At 39.8% G+C, this 27,980-nt stretch overlaps 1 protein-coding gene across 1 annotated transcript; it reads right to left on the bottom strand.

The window, feature by feature from the left end:
- Nucleotides 1-161: 161 nt before the first annotated feature.
- Nucleotides 162-27,965, bottom strand: LOC110209827 (sulfotransferase 1B1-like). The gene is made up of 8 exons (XM_020988546.2): nucleotides 27,648-27,965; nucleotides 17,099-17,278; nucleotides 16,065-16,193; nucleotides 11,976-12,073; nucleotides 6,905-7,031; nucleotides 6,201-6,295; nucleotides 1,501-1,681; nucleotides 162-615 (listed from the first exon to the last, which is right to left on the bottom strand). Exons 2-8 carry the CDS (start codon nucleotides 17,241-17,243, stop codon nucleotides 503-505), a joined length of 888 nt encoding a protein of 295 aa, XP_020844205.1. The 5' UTR covers nucleotides 17,244-17,278; nucleotides 27,648-27,965; the 3' UTR covers nucleotides 162-502.
- Between the last annotated feature and the right edge of the window lie 15 nt (nucleotides 27,966-27,980).

Genomic DNA, 27,980 nt, shown 5'->3' on the forward strand with positions numbered 1-27,980 from the left:
CACATAGGGTAAGAATGGGGGGAGAAAAACGTGGTCAATTAAAAACTACTGATCAGCACAATGCCTAACCATAACTTCAGGGCCCAGTGACAAAACATGCTACCTACCTACGAAGAAAAAAAGGGTTCAAGGTGCAAAATGAGACACAGTCAGTTAGTGAATATGTTTTGCTTGGTTAAGCATATTTATTACTAGAGTTCTCCCCCTCATTTGGAGGGAGTGGGGAAGGAGACAGCAAGATGGGGTAGAGAGAAAATAGATGTGTTAACTGGAAAGAATTAAATAAAATTAAAAAAACTATTGATCAGAAGTTGGATAGGAGCTGGTTTGCTTAGGAATTGCCCAAATTTTTGACTCTGTTCTTTTATGCAATTACCCTTATTTGAACCATCAAGGTAGTTGCTTTTATTTTCTAGGTTAAGAAAACAAAACTCTTCATTAGAGATATCTGTTAAAATGAAATTGCAACAAATCTATTTATGCATAAAAACCCATATTTTTTTCAAATTTCAGTTCGGAACTTCAGAGTTGTTCCGCTCATCTTTTTCTCATAATCTCCATCAAATTTTTCATTTTGTGCCACAGTGAAGTAGTTCTTCCAGTCACCAGCAATCCCTGAAGACCAAAGGAAAAAAAGGTAGATGAAAATACCAACCACTTGTGAGAGTATTGAGGAGGAGGAGGGGTCAATGATACTTGGAGGAACCAAATAATATTTTAATAAATGTTAACAATTACTTCTGACCATCATTATGACTACAGGAGGAAAGCCATGCTATCTCTCCTTAGGCTGAAATGAGAGGAAATGAAGTTCAAAAAAGGTTGAGGCAGCTAGGTGGATAGAGCACTGGACCTAGAATTAGGATAAGCTCTGAGTTCGAATGTGTCCTCAGATGCTAGCTCTGTAATCTTGAGCAAATTACTTACCTCTTTGCATCTCAGTTTCTTTAACTGTAAAATGGGGCTAGTAATAGCATCTACCTCCCAGGATTGTAAAGTACTTTGCCAGTCTTAAAGCACTATATAAAAACAACAGCAATAGTAATAATAACAATGATGATAATAATTCCGGTTCTTTTGCTTATAAGATGTGTGATCTTGGACTAAATGCCGACGGGCATTAAGTTTCCACATGCACAGAATAAGAAGATTAGACTGGACGACCTTTAATTTCTCTTCCCAATATAAATATTTAGATTTACACTTTCAAGCTTATTTTTTAGGCTTTCCAACTTATTTTTATATTTATTTATGATCTCCAAACTATTTGGAGAGGTAGCTTCTGTAGTGGATGGAAGGTCACTTTGGAGTCAGGAATAGTTGTGTCACCATGGACAAGGTATTTAATGTCTCAATGCCCCAGACAACTCATTTAAACCATAAATGACAAATCAGTGAAGCACTAAGCTGTATTGGTGGAGGGCCTCTCCATGTGGGGAGTTCCCCACATTGCTAAAATTGTAGGTCTGAACCAAAAAAGGTAAAAATGGAGATACTCACCCTTGCGCATAAAAGGAGAGATACTGTGATCCATCAAGGTAGTTGGCAGTAAGCTGTAATTCACCATGGAGTTCTCTTTCATTGCTTCGAAGGAGGTGTGTTGGACAATTCTGTCCAAGGCCTCTTCATCCCATTTCTTCCCTAGGAATTGCATCACCTTCCGAATTTCCCTCTTTGGGTCCTGTGGACGCAGAAAGATGAAGGTCCTCAGTAGTATGGTGAACTACATTTAAGCTAGTTAAAGAAAAGTTCTGTGATTTTAAAATCTGTAACTCCTTCTAATTTCTACTGTTAAGTAGAATTTCTACTGTTAAATATACTCTTGTTTGATCAACAACGTAAATATTTATCAGCGCATTTGATTCTAAATCATGTGGATTCCCATAGTAAGATGATTATTCAACAATCCTTATCAAGCTTTATGGACTTGATATGTTTAATTTAATCTTTATATCTCAGGCGGGCCACAAAGTTACACAATGATAAAAAAGGGAAAATACATAAATTAATTAATTTTTTAAAACTTTTTTTTTCTTAGGCAATTGGGGTTAAGTGACTTGCCCAGGTTCACACAAGTAGTAAGTGTTAAGTGTTTGGTCTGAGGCCGGATTTGAACTCAGGTCCTCCTGACTTCAGGGCCGGTGCTCTATCTACTGCACCACCTAGCTGCCACAATTTATTTTTTAAAATTAAAAATCAATTTTAAAATTTAATAAATATCTACTGGATTAAAAAATAATCAGAAACAATTTGTTCTCATTTGATCTATGTTGGGTGCTGCTTTTGGAGATGGAATGCACATTGTATTCTCATTTCAATTATTCTGCCTTCCATAAGGATAAGCTTCCTCATTTTCCTCTACTATTAATGTTTTAGGAAGGCAGTCAGATGTGGGAGAAAGCTGGATGCAATCAGAGTGGTTCAGTGGAGAGAGAGGGGGCCTGGAGCCAGGAAGACCAGGGCTCAGATCTCGACTCTGACACTAGCTCTTTTTTATGTCTGTGTGCCTTTCCAACCTGAGCACTTTTCAGTCCCGTTAATCCCAGGAGTTGCATTGTGGTGCACTTTCAAGATGGGCAGACAGGTATTGAGGACCAGGGAGGGCATTGTTCTGGATCCCCCTGAAGGAAGGAAGACATCATCGATGGCAACTCCTGTGTCACCCACAGTATCCTCTTTCATTCTCTAAGACACATCAGGATGGTGAGGTCTTGATTTGCAGCTGAATTGGATTTAAGTGAGGCAGAGCTATGCCTCACTCTCTCCTCCAGAGTCATTGGGGTCCAGTGGCAAGACATAGGTCAGGATGACTGGTGATGGCTCCAGTGGATCTCCAGTGGGAGACCTTGCTTGGCCTTTCACTAGTTATGTGACCTTTGCTAAATCACTTGATCTCTCCAAGCCTCAGTGTGCTCATCTATAGAAGGAGGATTTGGGACCAGAGGTACTCAGATTCCTTCTAGCTTTAAATGTATGATTCCATGAATTGAATCAGGAGATGCATTAGGGTTCTTTCACCTAGTAGTTGCACAAGCCTGGGAAGACCGTATCCAGTTCGTTTAGTTTACTAGATGTTTGAGATAGACATTGACATGCTCAAAGTCACACAAGTAATAAACGTCAGAGTTGGGATATAAACCCAAATCCTTTGATTTCTTTTTTTTTCTTTTTTTAAAATTTATTTTATTAATTTATTTTGATTTATCAATAATCACTTCCATATGCTTTTGAGTTTAAAATTTTTCTCCCCCTTCCTCCCCACCACCCTCCCCAAGACGGCACACAATCTGATATAGGCTATACATTTACATTCCTATTAAACATATTTTCACATTAGTGAAGTTGTAAGTAAAAATTAAAACCAATAGGAGGAACCATCAGAAAGAGGAAACAAAACTCAACAGAAGAGGAAAAAGAAAGATAACGATTCAACTTTCACAGTTATGATTACTATCTGTGTCTTTTTCTCCATCCTTTTTCCCCTGTTTATGCTTTTCTTTCTCCTTTCTCCTTTCCCCCCTCACTAGTGTTTTGCTTTTGACCACTGCCTCCTTCAGTCTCTCCTCCCTTCTATTATCCCTTTCCCTTTTCTTCCCCTTTGCCCTTACTGCTTCTTCCCTCCCTTCTATCCCCCTCCCTTTTCTTTCCCCTTTTCCCTCCTACTGCCTATAGGGCAAGTTAGATTTCTATACCTAACTGATTATGTTATTCCCTTCTTGAGCCAAATCTGATGAGAGTAAGGTTCAAACAATGCTCACCCCTCCCTTCTTTCCCTCTGCTGTAATAGGATTTTCTGTCTTTTCCTGTAATGTAATTTACCCTTGTCTGCCTCCTCCTTTCTCAGTACATTTTCTAAGATCAGACTAATCCACTTACTTGGATCCATTTAACCCACTTGATTAGATTTTTTTTATCATTACATCAAAGTCAACTAATATCCACCCCCTTTATGTATACTCCTTTAACATGGTGTAATAATACAGTTCTCAAGAGTTGCAAGTGTCATCTTCCCTTGTAGGGATGTAAACAGTCTGCCCTTATTAACAACATTTTGTATCTTTCTGTCCCATTTACCTTTTTATGTCTTTCTTGAATCTTGTACTTGAAGATCAAATTTTTTGTTGAGCTCTGGTCTTTTTATCAGGAAGGTTTGGAAGTCCCCTATTTCATTGAATATCCATCTCCTCCCTTGAAAAATCATGCTCATTTTTGCAGGGTAGTTGATCCTTGGCTGCAATCCAAGCTCCTTTGCCTTACAGAATATCATGTTCCATGCCCTGTGGTCTTTTAATGTAGAAGCTGCAAGGTCCTGTGTAATCCTGACTGTGGTTCCATGATATTTAAATTGTTTCTTTCTGGCTGCTTGCAGCACCTTCTCTTTCATCTGGTAATTTTGGAATTTTGCTATTATATTCCTTGGTTTCAATTTGGGATCTCTTTCAGGTGGTGAGTGTATTCTTTTTATGGTTATTTTACCTTCTGGTTCTAGGACTTCAGGGCAGTTTTCCTTTATGATTTCCTGAAAGATACTGTCCAGGCTCTTTTTTCATCATGATTTTCAGGTAGTCCAATGATTTTTAAATTGTCTCTCCTGGATCAGTTTTCCAGGTCAGTTGTTTTACCGATGAGGTATTTTATGTTTTCATCTATTTTTTCATTTTTTTGTTTCTGTTTGACTGATTCTTGCTCTCTCATAGAGTCATTAGTTTCCATTTGTCCAATTCTAGTTTTTAACAGATTGTTTTCTTCTGTTAGTTTTTGTACTTCCTTCTTCAATTGGCCAATTGTATTTTTAAGGGACTTGTTTTCTTCAGTGTACTTTTTTTCCAATTGGCCAATTGTATTTTTTAAGGACTCTTCTACCTCTCTCATTAGACTTTTAAAATCCTTCTTGAGCTCTTCTAAGAAGGCTTTTTGGGCTTCAGACCAGTTCATATTCCCTTTTGATGTTGCAGATGTGGGTTTGTTGACAATGTCCTCTTCAGAATTTCTGTCTTGATCTTCACTCTTATAATATGAATCTATGGTACGTTTCTTTTTACTCATGGTTTCTTTATTCCCTGGCCTTTAAAGAGATTGAGCTCTTCTGCTGAGGAACAGAGGGCACTGACCCAAACTTCTTGTGTTGGGAGCCTAGGTCTTGGTCACTGGCTTTGTGGGCTGGGGCCTCTTATGTTGGCAATTGGAGGCTGTAGGTTGGCAGCTTACCTCATGTTGGGCTGGAATCAGCAAGGCTGGAACTTTCAGGCAATTCTAGGTTGCCTGCTTTTCCTTTCCTTTAGCTTTCTTCAGCTCCTTTTAGATGTGTGCTGCAGGGTGTTTATCTGCCTGGGGCCCCTTGCAATGCTGCCTTCCTAGTTTCTGCTAATGCATTGGGAGATTCCTTTGTGGTAGAGTGCCAGGCGTCTGGTGGTTTTCTGAGCTGGTTTCCACCGGTTCCACTGCCCTCACTGAGGCACTCGGAGGTCCAGGTGTTGGTGTTTCCTTGCTCTGCCACCTGGGCTTCAGGATCTCCTCCTGGTTGACTGTAGGCTGTAGGGTTCTGACAGCTTACCTGGTGTTGGGTTGGAATCAGCAAGGCTGGGACTTTAGGAAGACTCTAGGTTGCTTCCTTCAGCTCCTTTCAGATGAATGCTGCAGGGTGCTTATGCTGGGGCCCTTTGTAGTGCTGCTTCCCTTATTTTTGCTGAGGCACTGGGAGACCTGTTTGCTGGACTGCTGCACTGCTGTTCCCTGTCTTTCTTCTAGTTCAGCTGTTCCAGGGTTTTTTTTTTTTTCTGGGGTGATATTTTCTGGGTTTTCAGAGGTTGAGAGGGGAGGGTTAGAGCGACTACCTTTTTCCTCCACCATCTTTGCTCCCTGAAGCGGAACTTCCCAAACCCTTTGATTTCAAAGAAGTCAAGCTGAAGATTTGGAAGCAAAAACTGCTCTGTGGGGTTATCATATCCTCATTGGTACCCAATCAATGATAGCTGAACCTTTTAATGGCCACAGTTATGCATACCTAATTTTCAAAAACCAAAATAAGATGGAAAGCACTCATTCAATAGATGTTGTTATTAAAGGCAAGAGGTTGGTATGGATCTCTTGCATGGAAGCCCTTCATTACCAATTTGCCTATTTCACTTTGGATGGACTCAACCTCCCATCTCATTGGTATGAAAAATATTAGTTGAAATATATCACTGTGCCAACTCTACCTCTTTTATGTCCTCATAGAACAGATAGAGTATGGGGTGATCTTTCTTCTTCTCCCACCAGCTTGTGACATGTTCATACCAGGAGCCGTAGGCCACTATGTTCAGAAAACAAAATAAAATGGAGAGGGGAAATACATTAGAAACATTTCAGGCTAGACATGTGCCCACACTAGGTTGGGATCTCTAGACATCTAATGAAGTATACCAGTAATCTGCTTTAACCCTGGATATGAAAGTACTGAAGGAAGAAGAAAATTAGCTTTCTGCTCTCCACTGTCCCCTCCCCCAACTTCTTCTTGATGATTCTGTGATTGTGAAACTGATCATTTAGTTCTAGGGAAAAGGAGATGACTATAAGTACATAAAGAAAAAGAAAGAACATGGGAAGATATAGAAAACCCATCAAGGAGAGAACAAAGAAGATGAACATTTAAGAGGGCAAAGACCAAGGAATCAGGAGGACCTGAGTTCAAATCCTGCCTCAGACACTTAAAACTTACTAGATGTATGACCCTGGGCAAATCACTTAACCCCATTACCTAGAAAAAACAAACAAACAAAAAACAAACAAACAAACAAAAAAAAAGAGGGCAAATGCTTATATACACCATTTAATGATCACTTTCTGATCTGCATAGTACTTCTGCCAGCAGCATCTTTTGTGACTGTTATCCCAGTGAGTTTGTCATAATTGTTTTGCTTACCGTTCCCAGACATGAATTTCTCCAGGTACTCGGCAAATGTGCCTGGCTCGGGGTGGAACTTGTTCATTCTGTCAAAGTTGTAATAGGAGACTGCCACATCCTTGGCATTCCGAGCCAAGTAGATTACCTGTAGGCAGGCAGCAGAGGAAAGAGGCATTACAGGGAGCAGAGCCGAGAGTGCGGAGGAGCTCCTCATTCAAATCTGTGGCTAAAACCACCTGAGCTTTGGGAATGGGAAAGGTCAAGATCAAAAGCCATTGTTTTAAGTGAGCCAATGTAGGGTGAGCACTTAGTAGGCACTTAATAAACGCGGGTTTTCTTCTCTTCTTGGATTTTCTTTATAGTGTCCTCACCCCAGCATTCTTCATCTTCCCTCCATCTCTTTTTCAGCTCCCAAGCTCCATCAGGGCATGGACCATTTTAATTTCTGTTTGTATTTGTATTCCCAGAACTCAGCACCGGGCTTGGCATATAGTAAGAGCTTAACAAGTGCTTGTTGACTGATGTGAAGTTGAAATGCCTGTTGGCAGTCCCACAAATCTCCCAGGAATTTTCTTTTCTAGGAGAGTAGAAGAGGAATTTCATGTTTTAAGTATCTATCAATGTGGGTTTCTGCGACTTTTATATTTTAAGCATTTCTTTTGTAGTAGAGGAAATAAATAACAGTCCTATACCTGATATGTTTTGTGCATTGGGTGTTTTTCTAGAAGGGACACTGTTAATTATTGAGAGACTCTAAGCATGGGCATCAGAGCTTTTCTACTGGGAGGCAAGGGCATAATGAGGCAGGGAGTGTGAGGAAAGTCTAATCCCATTCCTTTACAGGTCAGACTGACTCTCTGAAGATTGAACCCGGTCTTGCATGAGGCAGCTAGGTGGAGCAATGGACCTGAAGTCAGGAATACTTCAGTTCAATTTGACCTCAGATCTTTCCTAATTGTATGACTCCAGGCAAGCCACTTCATCTCCAAGTCAGGGTTGTGGTCAGTATAAAATGAGATAATATTTGTAAAGTGTTTTGCACATCTTAAGGTGGTATATCAATGCAAGTCATTATTATGAGTCCAGAGCCTGGGAACCCTAGTTAAAAGAGATTTCCCTACATCTACACCATATAAATCATTAAACTGTGATTTTAATAGGATAGCTCTGCCAAGTCAAAAGGATAGGTCTCCCCTCACCCGAATTATATAAAAAAAATGATAGTGGAGTATTCACACTGTGCTGTAACAATCTTCTGGGACCCTGAAAAAGAAGTTTTTGTACTAAATATGAAGATGATACCATTTGAGATTCAAATAAACCTGGGTGGACAGTTTCAACTTGCCATCAGATTATTAAGGTGGAGGCTAAGATATTTATATACCCTAAACCTGACCTTCAAGGAAAAAATCCAGTTTGTAGTCAGCCTTTTTCCAGCTTTGGTAACTCAGTAAAAGTTCCAGAAGAACAGCTATGCATTAGCATTTGGGGGCAGTGTGGTGTGGTGGGAAGATTGCTGGTTTTGAACAGAAATTGTTGTGTCTGACTCTTCCTGACCTCATTTGAGGTTTTCCTGGCAAGGATAATGGAGTGGTTTGACATTTCTTTCTCCATCTCATTTTACAGATGAGGAAACTGAGGCAAACAGGGTTAACTGACTGGTCCAGGGTCACACAGTTACTAAGTGTCTGAGGCCAGATTTGAACTCAGGAAGAGGAGTTTTCCTGATTCCAGACCCAGCACTCTATCCACTGCAGCGCCACCTAGCTTCCCCTTTGAGCAAAAGGCCTAGATTCAAATCTTACCTAAGGTACTTACTGTGAGACTGAGAAAATCACTTAACCTCAATTAGTCTCAGAGACTAGATGATCTCAAAGCTATTTTAAGCTCTAAATTTATTATGTTATTACTACTGGGGAAAGTCTAGCAAGGTTAGTTGATAGCTAGCATGGAGTAAGATTAGATCACTATGAGTGATGGTATAGACGTCACATACATGTGGATATTTAGTTATATGTGGATATGTACAAACCCGTCCCTGCAAAAGCAGCTGGTGCCTCAGCGGGTGTTGTTGTTGTTATTTATGTTTGTCCTTCTTTCTCAAAGAGGACCATGACGTCAGGGAGGCGATGCCATGACCTGGAAGAGTATTGGATACAAGTAGGAGAGGGCTGGACTGTGCAGAGTCACCAGCCTCACTCTCTCCATTGGAGCCATCTGGGTCCAGTGGCAAGATATGGATCAGGATGACAGGAGAGAGCCTTGGTGGTGGCCCAGTGGATAGAGTGCTGGAGGTGCAGGAAGACCTGAGTTCATATCCTGCGTTAGACACTAATTATATGTGAAACCTTGAACAATCATTATCCTCTTTCTGTCTCAGTTCATTCATCTGTAAAATGTGGATAAATATAGAACCTACCTCCCAATGTTGTTGTGCAAGGATCAAGTGAGATAATTTCTGTAAAGTGTTTCATAAGCCTTAGAGGACTGTATGTGTATACATACATACATATATACATATATATATGCACACATACATACATACATACATGAGATATTTTATATATGCAATTATATAAATATGTAATATACAAATGTAATCATATAATACACATACACATCAACATATGCCTATATTTGGTTATATATGTATATTTTAATTTATATATGTATTAGATATAATTTATATATGCATATAATTTATAGATGTAATTATATATGAATGTATTTTATGTGTATGTGTTATATGTGTATGTGTATGTATATGTATATACACATGTGCGCACAATACATATGTGTATGTATATGTGTGTTTATATATATGTATATAATATAATTTTCAATATGTAATTTGGCAAGGCTGAGCTATTTGACTTTTTGGACCTTGGTTGTCCCTTAGGACATTGTGCACTCTAAATCTCTGGAGAAGGGTTTCTCCAACAATCACACGCAGCAGCATTCCATCACTAATTTCCATGCCTTTGCTCAGGTAATGTCTCACTTTTGCAATGAACTCTGTGTTCTCAGTTCTCTCTCATAGCCCCCCTTAGCTTCCTCCAAAGATTCGTGCTATGTGCAGCATCTTCTGATCTCTCTAGTTTTTAGTGTTCTCTTTCCCTTTTAAAATTACCTTGTGTAACTGACCCTCTGGTATTGATTTAGCTGGTACATGGTGTATTTTCCCAGTGGAATGTTTAAAGGTTGGATTAACTGAGTCTCTGATCAAATTGAGTTCATTCAACCTGATGGAAATACAGGGTGTGGACCATTGCTTTGAAAGCAACTGAAGGGGATCGGAGAGCTCCTAATATTTGTCCAACTGAGGAGCGGGGATTGGGGGGTCCCATCCCGATAGTCTAAAAACAAGCTTGTCTCCCTTGCTCTCTGGGCTTCTTGTTTCACTCTGCCCTTGGGACTCCTTCCAGAGTGTGTTTGGGGCAGGGATTTCTCCCTCCTCTCCAGGAACAGTAATGCAAACCAACAGCATGTGCTTTCCTTACATGATGGTGTCAGACGTGCTTGCAGAGGCCAGGAAGTCAAGTTCAAGGACACTATTCCTGCACCCCAGCATCTTGTGTAAAGAAGAGGGGGTGCCATGGAGATTTTAACTCCATAGGCAGTGTGGTCCTAGAATCCAGCCTTTTGATCAGAGAAGCTTGTTTTCCTCTAGAGTATCTGTCTTGGTAGTTTTGGTAACCTCAAGATTAAGAGATTCTGAGTTTGAGAATGGAGATTTCTGGATGCAGTCCACCCTTGGGAAAAAGAAGGGCAGTCCACAGAAGGCTGCCCAGAACTTGACTTCTTCTTTTTTTTAAATTTTATTAATTTATTTTGATTTATCAACAATCACTTCTATATGCTTTTGAGTTGAAAATTTTTCTCCTCCCCCCCCAAGATGAAGCGCAATCTGATATAGGCTTTACATTTACCTTCCTATTAAACATATTTTCACATTAGTGAAGTTGTAAGTAAAAATTAAAACCAATAGAAGGAACCATCAGAAAGATGAAACAAAACTGAACAGAAGGTACAAATAAGTGATAGTGATTCGACTTCCATAGTTCTTTGGATGTGGACAGCATTTTCCATCCTGAGGCCTCTGAAGATGTCTTAGATCCTTGTAATGCTGAGAAGGGTTCCGTTTAACAATATTAGTCATTGCGTAATGTGGCTATTATTGTGTACAGAGTTCTCTTGGTTCTGCTCACTTCACTCAGCATCAGACCATATAAGTCTTTCCAGGTTTTTCTGAAGTCAGCCTGTTCATCATTTCTTACAGCACAATAGTATTCCATTGCATTCATATACCACAACTTGTTCAGCCCTTCCCCAATTGGTGGGCATCCTCTCAATTTCCAATTCTTTGCCACCACAAAAAGAGCTGCTATGAGTATTTTTGTACATGTGGGTCCTTTTCCCATTTGTATGATCTCTTTGGGATATAGCCCCAGAAGTGCTATTGCTGGATCAAAGGGTATGCACATTTTTGTAGCCCTTTGAGCATAGCAGAACCTGACTTCTAGAGCAAAGCTAGGGAGCTCATTTGACAGGGCCAACTTCAGCAAGTTCCAAAGTATGTTATTGCCTTCTTGGGGGAGTCCAAGCTAGGGACTGGAGATGCTAGTTTTTGTACCAGTTACAGTGTCTCCCCCATTCAACTGTGGGCTCCTCTAGAGCAGAGACTTCCTTCTTCCTTTCTCTATATGCCCAGCACTTGGCACAGTGCCTGGCACATAGTCAGGACTGACATTTAGTGAGTTTTGTCCTTAAAGTACTGACCTTTGTCACCTGTCATTGAATACACTTTTCTCCCTGCTGAGAAATTAAAAGTCACATAGATGAAGAGTTAACTTGAAAACTGGTAGAAAAATAAGGTGGAAGTAAAGCTTAGGTTACTGACCTCTCTATATCCTTAGGACTGTGGGTAGGGAGGGGAGGTAGATGATAATACGAGCTTGCATTGTCTATCCATGTACAGTTTCCAAAGTACTTTCACACATAGACCTCTGAGGTGGGCAAGGCAGGTGCTATAATCTGCCTAGGTCCCCAGTCTTGTGTCTCCTCATCTGCCTCTCAAGAGTGTGGTTACCTTACAGTTGCTCTCCCAGAAATTCTTAGGAAGGAGGGAAATTGGCAGGTGACTCTTCACAAACCGAGGAGATGGCATATTTTCTAAATACTCTGTACCTGGGAAAAGTCAATTTGATACATGCAGAAATTAGATTTTCCCCTTGAAATTTCTACCATCTTGTCTTAACTGATGGCTTTCCTGCGACTTTCTGAAAAGTATTGTCTGCTTGGGAAGACTAACCCAATCTCGAGTTGTCTTTGCTTTTTCTTGTGCTGGGAAAGGCTGAGATGGAACCCCCTCTCCCCTTCCCTGCTTACTGTGTCAGCTCAGCAGAGGACCACTGAAAACAGCGGCTGCAGCTGAATGAAAGGTGTGATTGTGGCTTAGAGGACCTATGCACACGTGGTTCCCTTTAATGGTCAAAGAACTACTGTATCTCAAGGTTATGGAAAACGTTTTTGTTTATAGCATCATCTCGGCTAATATGATCCTTCCTGGGCAATATGGAATAGTGGATACAACACTATACTTGGAATCAGGAATACCTGGGCTCATATTTCCTGGCTGTGTAACCCTGGGCACGTCCAAAATGTCTCTTGGTTTCAGACAGCTCTATGACTGCATAACGTTGTAGAAGACTGGTTTCAGAGACTGATTAGTTGAGTTTTGCACACTGAAAACACTTGTTCAGTCATTTTTAGTCAAGTCCTACTCTTCTTAACCCTATTTGGGGTTTTCTTGGCAAAGATACTAGAATAATTAACCATTTCTTTCTCTAGCTCATTTTACAGATGAGGAAACTGAGGCAAACAGGATGAAGTGACTTGCCCAGGGTCACACAGCTAGTAAGTGTCTGAGGCCAGATTTGAACTCAGGAAGATGAATCTTCCCGACTCCTGTGCACTATGGAACCACCTAGCAACCTTCTGAAAACACTACAGGTCCAAATATTGTATACCCTCTCTTGCTAACAATTTGTGCAGAAGTATATATTCAGAGTATTCAATAACAAGATGCTAATTGCCTATGAAAATACTCTTGCTATTTCCAACAACACTTTTGTTTAAGGCTGGATTTTCTTCAGGCAAAATAAGATTCCAACAGATTAAATGCAAAAGCCGGTAGAAGAATCCAGCTTCTTCTGTTAAGCCAAACATTAAAGTTTCGAAAAAATATGTAAAGCAGAATTACTCTTCTCACTGATATTTTTTGTTATTTTTTCATAAAATAAGTTATTTATATTAACATATGATGGGTTCATTATTGTTGTTTTTAAATGAATTAATAAATAGTTTAAATTTTTATCAGTTTTAACTTCAAATACAGTAAGTATTGGTAGAGATCATATAACCCACATAAACAAAAGCTTTTTTGGGGCCTCAATAATTTTTAAGAGTGTAAAGGGGTCCTGAGACCCAAATGTTGGAGAGCCCCTGCTATAGAGAACTTGCTGGTGAGAAAGCTCCCTCTCCTCATGTAGTACACACCTTCTCTCCAATTTATATCTCTTAGTAAGTTGCCATGACTCTAGAATATTGAGAAGTTTGATGACACAGAGGCAGGATTTGAACCTAGTTCTTGACTTTGAGGTAGATCCCCTGTCTACTCAGCCCCACTGCCTTTGTTTCCTGAGTGTGCTTTGAGGATAATAAGTACAGACATAGTCACCCGTCTGTGTGGTTGCCTAAGGCAGCACATTATGACACGGCCAATTAATATTAGGGCAAATGTGTGTTTATTGGAGGAGATTCACTTAACCTCTCTGTTTACTCTATATAAGAGAGATAATAATAGGACCCACCTCCCCTGCTTCTTGTGGGAACCAAAGGAAATAATATGGTGAAACTGGCACAGAGTAAGTGCTATTATTAATAAGATAATATTTGTAAAGAGCTTTGCAAGCCACTATTCCATCATCATCATCATTAATTTATTATTATTATTATCGTTCCAAAAGCTCAACAGACAGAAAGAATGATAGTGGGAGAGGCAGCTGTCAATGAGAAGAATAACGAAGGTGAGTACAAGAGGAAGATAGTTCCATATACACCAAGCAGGGTGGGGGGGGGAGAGCCTGAAATCTGTGGGCTAAGGGAGAAGCGCAAGGTAAACAAAAAAGAATGATGATGATGATGATGAAGATGATAAAGAAGAAGAAATAGTGACTTGTAAAATGCTTAGACATAGTCTCTTATTTGGTCCTCACAACAACCCAGGGGTGGGGGGTAGGTACGTTTCTTATTCCCATTTTATGGATGAAGAAATTGAGGCAGACAAAGGTTAAAATGACTTTGCCTTGGATCACACACTTAGTATGTGTCTGAGGTCACATTTGACCTCAAGTCTAACTGACTTCAGAGCCCTGGGGCAGGAGAGGGAAAGATAATGATGGTAGCACTGGTGATACAGTCAGTATTTTCCCCGTAATCATAGACTCTGATAGATGGGAGGCTCAAAAATTGTCTTTCCTTTACAACACATTTAACCACTTTGACCCTCAGTTTCCTCATCGATTAAATGAGGATCGTAGTACTTTGACTATTGCCCTAACTTAGTGTGAGATTCAGAGAGGATAATGTATGTGAAAGTGTTTTGAAAAGTATAAAGTATTTTGCAAATGTAAATTTGGATATGTCAATAGAAATGTGGTAGCTAGGTGGCCCAGTGAGAGAGTGCTGAGCCTGGAGTCAGGAAGACTTGTCTATACTACTACTACTACTACTACTACTACTACTACGACTACTACACTACTACTACTACTACGACTACTACGACTACTACTACTACTATGACTACTACTATCTACTATTTACTACAACAGCTACTACTACTACAAGTACAACAGCAACTACTACTATCACTACTACTACTATTATTACTACTACTACTTCTCCTATAACTATCACTACAACTACTGCTATTACTACTAGCACCACCACCACCACCACTACTACTATTTACTACTGCTACAACTACTATTACTACTACTCCTACTGCTATTACTCCTATTACTATTATTACTACTACAACTACTACTATTTACTACTACCATCACAATTACTACTATGACTACTACCATTGCTACAACTACTACGATTACTTAGCACCACCACAGTAACTACTACAACTGCTGTCAGCAACCAAAGATCGTGTAGAATTTAAATGTCAAACCCATGGCCAGGGGGCTGAATTGTTGCCTCCACATTCCCAAGTGTGACCTGAACTAGATTAAAATGGAATTGGGACATATTTAACAAAATAAACACAATTATAATAGAACACAAATAATGTTGGTTTTTTGGAAGGGAGGTTCAGATTAATTTTTTATTCTGAATTCCAAATTCTCTCCCTCCCCCAACCCTTCCTCTGTCCATTGAGAAGGCAAGCAATATGATACCCATTATACAAAACATAGATAATGTTAATATCTGGTTTTCTAAGTCAATGGGCAGCAGCAATGATCCTGTTGCACAGGTTACTGGGCTTGTTTCTATTTTTTAGGACAAACGTCCTAAACCTTTTAGTAACTTTGTCCTTGAGAAAGATAATCATAATAAATAATGATAATAGCTAGCTAGCATTTATATAGTGTCTAAGGCATTGTGCTATCTCATTTGATCCACACAATAACCTTGGGAAATAGATGCTATTATTATTCCTGCTTTACATATGAGGAAACTGAGGTGAAGTGATTTGCTCCATAGTCACACAGCTAATAAGTATCTGAGGCTGGATTTGAATTCTTATCTTCCTGACTTCAGGATCAGTGCTCTTACCATCATACTACTTTACCTGAAGAAAGATATAGATTAATTAGTGAGTTTTCATGTAATAACTGAGTAATAATGGTTCTAATGGGATAGGGTGAGATTTGAAGCTAGGAAAGACCTTACAAGGCATGTCGTCCAACCACCCAATTTATAGAGGAAGAAAATGATTCTGGGAAACATCAAATGATTTGTTTGGTCAAGAGCTAGGAAGGGGCAAGTCTAGGACTCAAACCCAGGCCTACCAGAGCTCAGTGCAGTGTTCTCTCAATTACATTCTCCTGCCCTCTTACCCTGCTCCCCCATTCTTTTCCTTAAAGAGGAAAAATTTGACATATACCTGAGGGAAGTACCCCAGGAGCTGCTGCTTCCATCATTGGAACTCGTTGGTTAATTGGAATTTTTTCCTGTTTTTCAACGGATCCATCATTTTTAATTAAGTCCATGACTTCACTTACCCACGTGGTACCTGAAATAAAGGCAAAGAATAGTACAGTCATACATTTAACTTGAGTTCAAGGGTACAAGTGGTAATGAGGTACTTAGGTGTTAGTAGAGGTTGGGCTGGATTTGGAGTCAAGAAGAACTCACTTTGAATCCTGCTTCAGACACTTATTAGCCATGTAACTCTGGGAAAGGCACTAACTGCTTTCTGCCTCAGTTTCTTCAACTGTAAAATCTGCTTAATAATAGCTCTTCCTTCCCAGAGTTGCTGTGAGGATCAAATGAGTTAATATAGGTAAAGCACTTTGCAAACCTTTAAGTGCTATGTACATTGTACTTATTATCATAGTTATTTTTATTTTCTTGTAGTCGTTAATAACAGTAAGTCAATAAACATAAAATTTTTTAATTAAGTACCTATTATGTGCCTGGCACTGTGCTAAGCAGAGAAGATACAAAGAGAGGCAAAAGACAGCCTCTGCCCTCAAGGAGCTCATGAGCTAATGTTTGTCGCAATCTAACGTTTTGCCTGTTGTTTGTCATATCTCACAAGGTTGGTGTGAGGATGAAATGTTGCTGTTGAGGACAACCAGGTGGAGCAGTGTATAGAGTGCTAGGCCTGAAGTCATCTTCCTGAGTTCAAATCTGGCCTTATTAGCTATGTGGCCCTGGGCAAATCACTTAACTTATTACTTGCCTCAGTTCCTCATCTGTAAAATGACAAGCCACTTCAGTATCTTTGCCAAGGAAACCCCAAATGAGGTCATGAAGAGTTGGACATTCCTGAACAACAACAAAATTAGTATTATTTCATAATTTTGTCAGAGTGTCACAAAGTCAAGTGCTTTGTGAAGATTGAAGGGAAAAGGTTGTGGGGATAAGGAAATATGCATTTGAGGCAGACATCCCTTTTGAAGACATGATACTCACCAGACTTGGGATAAGTGATTATCCAAATATCTTCTGGCCTGCATTGGAACTGCTCAATCCTTTCCCAGTTTATTGCAAAGGCATAAACCATGGGGTAGCCATGGACAGTCTCCCAAGCCCGTCGGATGAAATCTGGAGAAGTCATTCTGGTGTTGGGCGGTGGATGTGTCGATTGTAAAACTGAGGAATCAAAGCAGAAATTGTAGTCAGCAGAACACTGTGAAGAAAAGTAGAAATTCAGGGTACGTTGAGAAGGAAAAAAATACCATTAACTTTGTGAGTCTTGTACACGACTAGAAGAGGGGGGGATGAAAAGCTAGACTGAATCAAAGTTTGGAGTGGCCATGTATAACGTGAATTATTTCTTGCAGACTAGTGGGCTTCAAAGTGAGAAGCCATGGCATGACCCACAATGAAATTGTGATCAAATAATGAGAAGCTGGAAATCTTTTTTTCTTTTTTTGTGAGGCAATTGGGGTTAAGTGACTTGCCCAGCGTCACACAGTTAGGAAGTGTCAAATGTCTGAGGCCAGATTTAAACTCAGGTCCTCCTGACTCCAGGCTGGACAGAGCTCTATCCACTGTGCCACCTAGCTGCCCCTAGAAGGAGGAAATCTAAGCAGGATTCTCTCCTCCCCTATCCTGGGGCCTATCTCCAACATAACCATATCTGCTTCTTACCCAGGAGTAATCCCACAAGTTTAGGAGAAAATCTTTAAGAGCTCTGAGATAATGGGAGAAGAAACAAAGCAGAGATTAGAGGAAGTGGGAAACCTCACTACTTGAGCCTGCAGAAAAAGCTAGTGCTGAAGTCAAACTCCTACTTAGTTCAGAAAAACATCCTCTGTTGGCTAGAATAACCATTCCAGATAGTGGATAACACTGTAGTGCTCAGATCTCTATCATCTGCCAGTCAGGCTTGGCTATCAAAGCTTCAGATTCAGGAAGGGAGGGTGGAAAGTCTTTGGCCAGAAAGAATAAAGAGGCTTCAAGGTGAAGATGGCATCTGGGATCTAGAGAAAGGTTCCCCAGACATCAAGAATGCAGAAAGTCCCTATTCTTCCACATGCACGTTAGAACACCCATCTCCCCTGCCACCTTTCCTTCATTATTTTGCTGTGCATTTCTTCTCCAAAGAAGGGATATTTTTGTAATAGAAACAGACAAATCGGGAAACTTTTCCCATATTCAAATGGAAACGTGAGGTTATGAGGTCAGTACTGAAGGTTTAAGTGTTTGGAGACTTCCTGGACAAGATTTCCTTTGCATTTAGCATGCAAATGAGTATTAATTATTCCAAGTGAGGATACTGTTAATGGAGACTGGGGCAGGGCTAAAAAGAGGTAGGAAGGATGAAGTCGGCCAGGTCACCAAATAGCCTATGTTTTGGATGTCCCAGAGATGCCATGAATTCAATAGATCTAAAACTGAACTCATTAACTTTTCCCCCAAACCCTCCCTTCTTCCAAAGTTTCTTGTTTCTATCAAAGGCAAGGCCATCCTGTCAGTCTCCAAGGTTTGTAAGCTCAGCATTATTCTTGTTTCCTCCCTCTTCCATACCCCACATATCCAACCAGTTGCCGTATGCTAGCATTTCTATCCCTATGATATCTCTTGCATCTAACCCCTTCTCCCAGTTCACAGCCACTATCTTAGTCTGAATCAAGCCCTCATTGCCTATTACCTGAATTCTTCCAATGGCCTCTAAATTGGTTTCCCTGATTCCAAGCTGTGCCTATTCCAAATTCCCAGAAGGTCATATCCAAAAAGTCCATATCTCATTTTGTACCCTGAGTCCATCTCCTCTTTATCAGGAAGTGGGTTTGCTTTAATACTTTGGAGAGTGTAGTTTGGGCTGGAATACAGAGTGAAGAGAAGCCAGGCATGCACATGTGTGAGCCTGTGTCTTATTTCATTCTAGACCAGTCATAACATTAACGAAATCTGGGGTGGGTTTTGCAGTTTTTCAGTTGTGGATGATCAAGATTCCATAGTGGGTCTTTCTTTGGGTGGTGGAGCTGGAAGGCACTTTAGAGATCACTGAATATAACCTCTTCATTTAATAGACGAGAGAGAGCTAAATTCTAGATAATAGTGGCTAACATACACACATATTATATACAGATAGATATGCATGGCACAGCTAGGTGGCACAGTGAATAGAATGCTGTGCCTGGAGTCAGAAAAACTCATCTTCCTGAAGTCAAATCTTGTCTCAGGCACTTACTAGCTGTGTGACCCTGGGCAAGTCACTTCACCCTATTTGCCTCAGTTTCCTCATCTGTAAAATGAGCTGGAGAAGGAAATGGAAAACCATTTAAGTAGCTTTGCAAAGAAATCCCCAAATGGGATCAGGAAGAGTCAGACATGACTGAAATGACTGAACAATATCATATGCAGAAAGAAATATATATTTGTGTATATGTGCATATATACGACATGTGAAGTATATTTATATTATAATAATAATATATTTATATAACACATAAACATTTTGCATTTTTTGCATTTGATTCCTACAATAACCCTGGGAAGTAGGTGCTATTATTATCTCTGTTTTATTGATGAGGAAACAGCCTGAGAGAGGTTAAGTGACTTGCTCAGTGTGATATATCTTAGTGAAGGATTTGAGTCAGGATTTGAACTGAAATCTTCCTGATTCCAACTCAGGTGTTCTACCTGCTGGTGCCTAGCTGCCCTCTGGAGTGTGGAGTGACTGGCTGAAAGTTTGACCACTGCCATTTCAGGGGAAAACTAGTATTAGAACTCAGGCCTCATGACTTCCATTCCTACCCATGTTCCCCTGGTTTTTATGTCATTTATTTGTTTAATGGGATAAATCATTGATTTCTGCATAACTAGTGGCTTTGTTTGGAGAACTGTCTTAAGAGTTTCAGATGTTAGTGGAGGCTCTCTAATTGTCTCTCATATTTGCTTTGAAAGTCTTATAGGGCAATTCTTTTTTTATTTTTACTTTTCATTTTTAGTGCAATTCATGCTAATATTATGTCACATCTATATGGCACTTTGGGTTTACAAAACACTGTCTTCACAACAGCCCTTCGTGATAGGTGGTACAGGTGTTATTTGAGACTGGCCACTATAATTCAGCTTCTACCCACTGCCCTTATAACTAGCAAATTCCTAGCACCTGTTACCCTCCTTATCCTACTTCATCACCAGCTGGCAAGGAACAAACTCTTCCCTAACTTACCTTCCTGTGCTCTCATCCCCATTTTTATCAACTCTACTCTCTACCCACTCCAACTCTGTCCCCTCCTTCCATGCTGCCCTCTGGAATTCCTGTGCCCTACTGAACAAATTTCCCTTCATTCTGGAACTCTTTCTCTCATACTTCTATTGATTTGCTGTCACTGAAACATGACTTCTCCCAGAAATCATTGCCTCCCCGATCATCCTCACCATTATTTTTATTCACAACACCTGGCACAGTGGCTCTGTAGGTAGAGTTGGAATACTTCTTGCTCTCCACTGACACTTGTAGTTTTTCCTTTTGCTTTCATTGCTCAGTAATCTCACTTACTTTGAAGTTCACTCTATTAAAAATTTGCACATCATTTAAATCCTGTTGGCTATTGTGAATGTGGCCTTATACCATTTGTCATGGGGCATACATATTCAGTGTCTGGAATGCTGTTTTTCTTTCCTCCTCAACTTCTGCCCTCCTACTAGGAGATTTCAGCATACACCTTGATGCTTTCTCCCACTTCCCAAACTGCTAATTCCTTAATCTCTTTAAATGCCAAGATCTGTTCCTATGCTTATTCTCTACCACACACAGATATGGTCACTCTTGGGATTTCACTATCACAGTGTTCAACTTTCCTCATTAAAAACCCCTAACAGTCCTTTATTTGACCACAATCTCTTACTACCCTAACTCGGACCCCCTTATACCTCACCCCTCCTAAATGTATTCTTCTCTGTTGTTTTGACCTCAATTTCTTTTCTCTCCTTCCCTTCACTTTCTTAGACCATTACCCTTTTCTGACTTCACTTATTCCCCTTCCTACTCTGGACCTCAGAGATAGCCAATTCAACAGTACACCTAATTGTACTCTTGGATTCCTTAGCCCCTTTGTTTAAATACTGCCCATTTCTAGCCAAACCCTAGCCCTGCATTATTTTCACCAATGACTTCCTCCACTTTACTCTTTTGATGCTGAATGGGGTTGGAGAAAGTCACTTAACAAGGCTGACTGGATTACATTATAGATTTATAGGCCCTAATTACAAATGGGCTGTCAGGGAAATAAGGCAGTTCTTTTATTCCTCCCTAACTGATTCCTTATCTCACTCCCCACAGAAGCTACTCCAAATCTCTTCTCTCCTCCTGCCTTCCATATCTTCCCCTCACTGCATTGTCTTTGTTGAGGATCTAACTTAACTGAGAAAATTGTTATCATTTGCTGAGAACTCCTTTCCCCCTTGCCTTCAAAACCCCTTCACATCATCCTCCATTCTGTTCTGCTTTACCCCAGTTTCTGACCATGAAGTTGTACATCTCTTTGCCAAGGTACTTCACATGCTCTCCCATTTTCTCCATCCATTTGCCCACTCAGTCATCTCCCTTTCTAATCTTTAACCTTTCCATATTTACTGATTCCATCCCTCCTACCTTCAATCATCCCCAAGTCTCTCCCATTTTTTTTTCAGATATGACCAATGTGTTTGCTTTACAACATTGTACTTATTCAATTCATTGAGTGTTCAAAGTTAAGGGTAGGGTTGTTGTTGAGAAGTAACAGTGATATATAAAAAAGAAAAGAATGTCAATGAAACATGTGAAAAAGAAAGGAAAGCTATACTGTGTTGCCAAATGATACTTGAAGCATTTCTAGTTTGGCAGGACTTGCAAGAGCTTATCTCTGACAGAACCCTTTGAGAACTCACAACTCTGTACTACAATGAAGCCTCAAGAGTCGGATTTCATGGGAAGGAAGACTGCTTTATTGGATAGCTTTCAAATTCAGATTCTCTGAAAACATTTTTTACCTGACTAATGTTTTCTCTTGTTCAATTATTGCCTTTGATTGGCAGGCTTTCCCATTGAAATCTCCTTCCCCTGAATAACTAAGTGCCAGATATTGTAACTCTGTCCTACAACATGCCAAAGATATCCTAAACCTATCCTTTCCATGTGTTTGTGTTCTGGAAGGCACACATACAAAACAAGCATCCCATCTTTAGAGGTAACAAAACAGTAACAGAATGAATCTGGAGTCAAAGACTTTGCTTTGAATCCTAAGTCTGCCACTTACATTTGTGCTATTCCATAAATGATGACCATTCTCTCGATTTCCAGTTCTTTGCCCTCACAAAAAGATCTATTATACATATTTTTGTACACATAGGTCCTTTTCCTTTTCCTTTGATCTTTTTGGCATACAGACCTAGTAGTGACACTGCTGGGTCAAAGGGTGTACTCAGTTTTATAATGCTTCGGACTCAGTTCCAAATTGTTCTCCAGAATGGTTGGGTTAGTTCACTATTGCACCATCAGTGTACCTATTTTCTCCTATCTCCTCCAGCATTTGTAATTGCTGATCTTTCCCAGGTCTCAGTTTGTCTGAGGCAATGCCCATTCATCAGTAGATAAATGATCAAAGACATGAATAATCAGTTTTAAATGAAAAAAATCAAAGAATAAACAACAACAGTTGCTGATGGGTGTGAGGTGGTACCTTAGAGTGGTTTTTTCTGAGGCAGTTGGGGTTAAGTGGCTTGCCCAGGGTCACACAGTTAGTAAGTGTCAAGTGTCTGGTCTGAGAGCAGATTTGAACTCAGGTCCTCCTGACTCCAGGGCCAGTGCTCTATCCACTGTGACACCTAGCTTCACCTTAAAGTTGTTTTAATTTGAATTTTTAATCAACAGTGATTTATTTTTTCATATGAATACATATAACTTTGATTTCTTCTTCTGCAAACTGCCTGTTCACATCCTTTGACCATTTATCAGTTGGGGAATGGCTCTTATTTATATAAATTTGACTCAGTTTCCTATATATTTGAAAAATGAGGCCTTTATCAGAGAAAGTTGTTGTAAAATTTTTTTTTGATATTACTTCATTGTCTATGGTACCTTTTAGCAAAATGTAATTTGCCTGATTATCTCTTTTAAGTAGGTCTATTTTTGCTTTTGCTTTGTCTGAGATCATGATTACTACCCCAGCCTTTTAAAAATCCAGCTGAAGCATGATACACTCTGCTCTAGCCCTTTATTTTTAATTCTGTGTGTGTCTTTCTGTTTCAAGTGTGTCTCTTGTAGACAACGTATTCAATCAGTTGTTAAATCTTGTTTTTTCTTTCTTTACAACATCTCTTACATCAGACCCCTTTTCTCCATTTAAACCCACTGCCTTAGTTTATGTTCTCATTACCTTTATTACAACAGCCTCCTAATTATCCTTCCTGACTCAAGTTTGTACCTAACTCCAATCCATCCTCAACACAGCTATCAAAGTGATTTCAGCTTAAGTGTAGATCTAACCAGGACACTCCACTACTTGAAATTCAGTGTTACCTTTTGACCTGTAGTAGTATGTATAAACTTTTCTGTTTACCTTTAAAATCCTTTAAAACTGGGGTTGTGGGGAATGGCACATATACAGATTAGCAAAAAAACAAAAACAAAAACAAAACTCAACCCAAAGTACATAAAAAGAATTCATGGTACATTAATGCAGCAGAATATTCTTTTGCTGTAAGAAATGAAGAATAAGATTAATATAAAGAAGTATAAAGAAACTTACATGGACTGATGCGAACCGAAGTAAGCAGCATCAAGGAAACAGTATACACAATGACAATAACAATGTAAATGAAAAGAATAACAACCACAAAACTATTGAAAATAAATGTTGCAAAATTACAAAGTTCAAACTCGGCACCAAAGAATAGATAAGACAAGGTACTTCTATTTCTTCTCAGAGTGAGAGTCCGCAGATGTTTAACTTTGCATGTAGTATGAGATTTTTCTAAAGAATTTAATTGGTTTTGCTGATTTTTAAAAAAATTCTCCTTTTTCTTTTAAAAAATATTCTTTGTTATCTGAAAAGGTTCTCTGGGAGAAGAGAGAGGATTACAGAAGAAATTTAGGTGATGTAAAAACAAAAGACATGAATAAAATTTATTTTAAAAAGTAATACAAGTAAATTTTGAGAGAGAGAGAGCTGCAATAACTAATTAATGGGCTCAGGAAAAGCCTCCTAAAGAATCTCGGCTGTGAAGATGTTTTAGAAAGAAAAAATAAAATCCAGACACCATATATTACTGTAGCAGCACTTTGAATGTATTTAAACCTCATAATTAATTGGTAAGTCAGCCTTTTCAGATGCAGGAAATTGTTTTTGAGGAGGAGCTTTCCAGTGAAGTTATTTCATCGGTGTAAGGAGCTCTCAGTGTGATCAGTAACTTCTCTATGACAACCTTAGGCAGAAGAACGGAAGAGAACAGGCACTGTGGTAAGCACCTTGACTAATATTACCTTTTTTGATTTTCACAACAACCCTGTGAGGTAGGTGTTGTTATTGCCCCTATTTTACAGTTGGGGAAACTGAAGCAGACTGAGGTTAAATGACTTGCCCAGGGCCACTCAGTTAAGAAGTGCCTGAGGCTGGATTTGAACTCAGGTCTTCCTGACCATGGGACACTTACCCTGTTTACCTCAGTTTCCTCACCTATAAAATGAGCTGGAGAAGGAAATGACAAGCCACTCCACTCCCTAAATGGAGTCATAAAGAGGCAGAAATGGCTGAAACACAATAAAACAAAACAACTTCCTGACTCTAGGTCTAGTGCTCTGTCCATGGTGCCACCAGCTAGCCTAGCACCCTGAGATGTCAAGTGACTTGTCCATGGCCACATAACTAGTATGTCAGAGGCAGGATTCTAGTTCAGGTTTTTCTAATTCCAATGATGGCCCTATCTCTCAACTCTGCTACCCTGCCTTTCCCAGGAAGGAAAGAAAAAAGGAAATGCCAGTGGGCACATCAGTCCATGGGTCATTCCAAGGATCCGAGATCAACATAAGCTCTGCTCTGTTCTGCTTTTCAGAGGGTAGTAGGGGCACCTAAGGACTAGAATGGATTCTAAGGACAAGCTACAGCTGGGAAACAGGGGAACAAAATCAGGAGCTCCTGATTAAATCACTGCAATATGGGACCCCCAAAGAGCCTGGGACTTTTATTGAAACTTGGAACTCCTACAGCCTAGTGCTTTTTGATGTGGATCAGTTCAAATTGTTTATAATCTGATCACAATAGAGACATTCTTTCCTGTTTTCAAGATTGAGGGGGCTAAGCTGTTCTGAAGGAAATGTGACATTATGAATTCCATTCTCAGCACTTCAAAACCCTATTCTTGGAATGCTTCCATTTGGCTGGAGGCTGAGGTGCTTAGGTCACATTTTTTACACCAAAGTTTCCCTAAGAGTCTAAAATGGGAGAAAAGAAAATAGGAGCATCTGACATTTGGGAATGGAGTGAGGGGTTTCTTCATTTAATTTTCAATACAATGCCAATGTTTAAATCCTAGAAGAACCGGGGCTCAGGCTATAAGTCCTCTGCTTAGCTTATATTTTAAAAGATGTGTAGCAAAGGTGAAAGAGGGATGTTTTAATAAGAACAAATACTCAAGTGTGACACAAATGTATAGGACTGGCTTCAGGAATTTTACAGCCCAAGGACTGAGCTGAGTACTGTGAAAAAAAATGGTAGGGGAAAAGAGGCACCTTGGTGGGTGTGTTGGAAGGGTGTTGGTGGTGGTATTTTTAATTAGTTTCAAATCAGAAAGAAGGAAAGGGACTGTTGTAGGGGTAGTGAAGAGAGTCCTGGAGCACACAGATATTTCAATGCTGGGAAAGCTATAAATCCTGGAGCACGCACATATTTCAATGTTGGTAGAGGTATAAATTGGTCCAAACTGAAGAGGTCCAGGGGTTTTGGGGTGCTGGGACCCCAAGATTGCGGTACCGGGCCCTGCCTGAAAGAATTCAACTCAAATCTTCTTCAGCCAGAGGAAAAGTTTATTAGTGATAAAACATATAGGCCAGGTGACACCCATAAAGATGAGCGGGCATGAGAGGTTCTCAGCCTTTTGAGCGTGAGATTCTCAGCATCTGAATGAGGGCCAAGGTGGATCTTAAATACTAAAGTAACTTTGGGTGGCCAGAGAAGGGGGTTGGGTAAAGGGTGTAGGTAACAATTCTAATTGGGGAGGTCAGTGAGATTGAATAGACAATGGGAATAGATAATGGAGGAACAGGAAGGCAGAAGTTTGAAAGACATCTGCACAAAATCAAGGTGGGGCTAGGACTTTCAAAAGGAGATAAAGGAAGGCCTTTCTGGGGCCTATAGACAAGAGCCAGATTCTATTCTGGGCAAGGGTTGAAGGTGCATCTGAATAAGATCTAAAGGTAAGCTAGGGCTTTCAAGGGGAGATAAGAGCTGGGGTCTGTAGACAAAAGGGGAGCCAGATTCCCTTTAGGGCAAAGGGTGAAGATCTTGGCTTGGGCCCCGCCCTCATCACAAACCATTTGGCAAATTATTTGGAATTATGCAAGAAAAGTTACAAATCATTCATATCCTCTGACTCAGAGATTCCATTCCTTGGATTCTGCCCCAAGGAGATTAATAGCAGCAAGAAAGAACCCATGCATTCAATGGTGTCCACAGCAGCATTATTTGTAATAAAAAAAACCCCCTGAAAATAAAATGTCTGCCCAAGGATTAGTAAGTGGCTGATTATACTGCAAAGAATGATGAATGTAAAGAATACAAAGAAATGTGAGATGAGCATGAAGAGATACAGAGTAAAGACAATGTCTAAAATAACTATCATATATTTTAAGGTTCTTTTTCAGAAGATAGGATTTGGATTGAAACTTGAATATCATATATTTACATATTTTAATACAGTATCATATATTATACAGTGCGGTAGAACAGAAAAATTCTAGGACCCCAGACACCCGAGTTCTAGTCCTGACTGCCACTAATCATTTATGCCCAAAGTGCTTCAGTTGCATATGTGAGAAATCATTTCCTTCCTGAGTTTTGTTCCTTTATTTATATGATAAATTGAATAATCCCTTCTAGCTAGAAAAATTCAGGCACTTTGTGTCAAGGTTACTTGATGTATCTAGTCCAATTAATTAATTCAAATTATAGCTAGAATGGACTTTAGAAATCATTCCAATATTTTCTAGCATGAGGGATCTCTTTTTCAAATTAAACCCTTCCACATAATAGTAGATGTGCAGTGGATATCCATTAAATGATTTAGTACTTGCCTAGATATGTACTTATTGCAAAAATTCTGGGGCCCAAAGATTGGGAATCTTTGATTCAGTCCAATCCTCCCACATTTGTCAAAGATTGTGGAAATAGTAGAGGAGCCCAGATTTTAATCCAGCTTCTCCAATGCCAGATGTTCTGTGTTCTACAGAATCCTACATCTGACAGCATGGGTGTTTAAAAAACTCAGGCATACAGTGAAGAAATTCCTGGGTGAGAATAAAAAGACTTACCCTCTGGATCAAATATTCAATCTTTTCCCAACAGACAAGCCTTCCTTCCCTTCTCTTCAGGTTGCAGCCTGTCACACTTCTGTTCTTGACAACTCAATCCCTGTGGTCAAGTTCCACTCCACCCTGAAGAGATAAGAGTGTTCCTGGCACGAATCTATCATCCCCTTTGAAACCCTCGAACCATTTGGGGAAAAGCCCATGGTAATGATTGAAGGGTAGAGTTGGCCTATGGATGTGGTTTTACAAGGAGATACCAGAACAGGAAGAAAACAAATATTCCACATTCCCCATCAAAGACTTACCAGGAAGAGAAAACAGAAGTGGGCAAATTCT

Source organism: Phascolarctos cinereus, unplaced genomic scaffold (genome assembly GCF_003287225.1).
Source record: "Phascolarctos cinereus isolate Bilbo 61053 unplaced genomic scaffold, phaCin_HiC Scaffold_9;HRSCAF=440, whole genome shotgun sequence".
Taxonomy (NCBI): Eukaryota; Metazoa; Chordata; class Mammalia; order Diprotodontia; family Phascolarctidae; genus Phascolarctos; species Phascolarctos cinereus.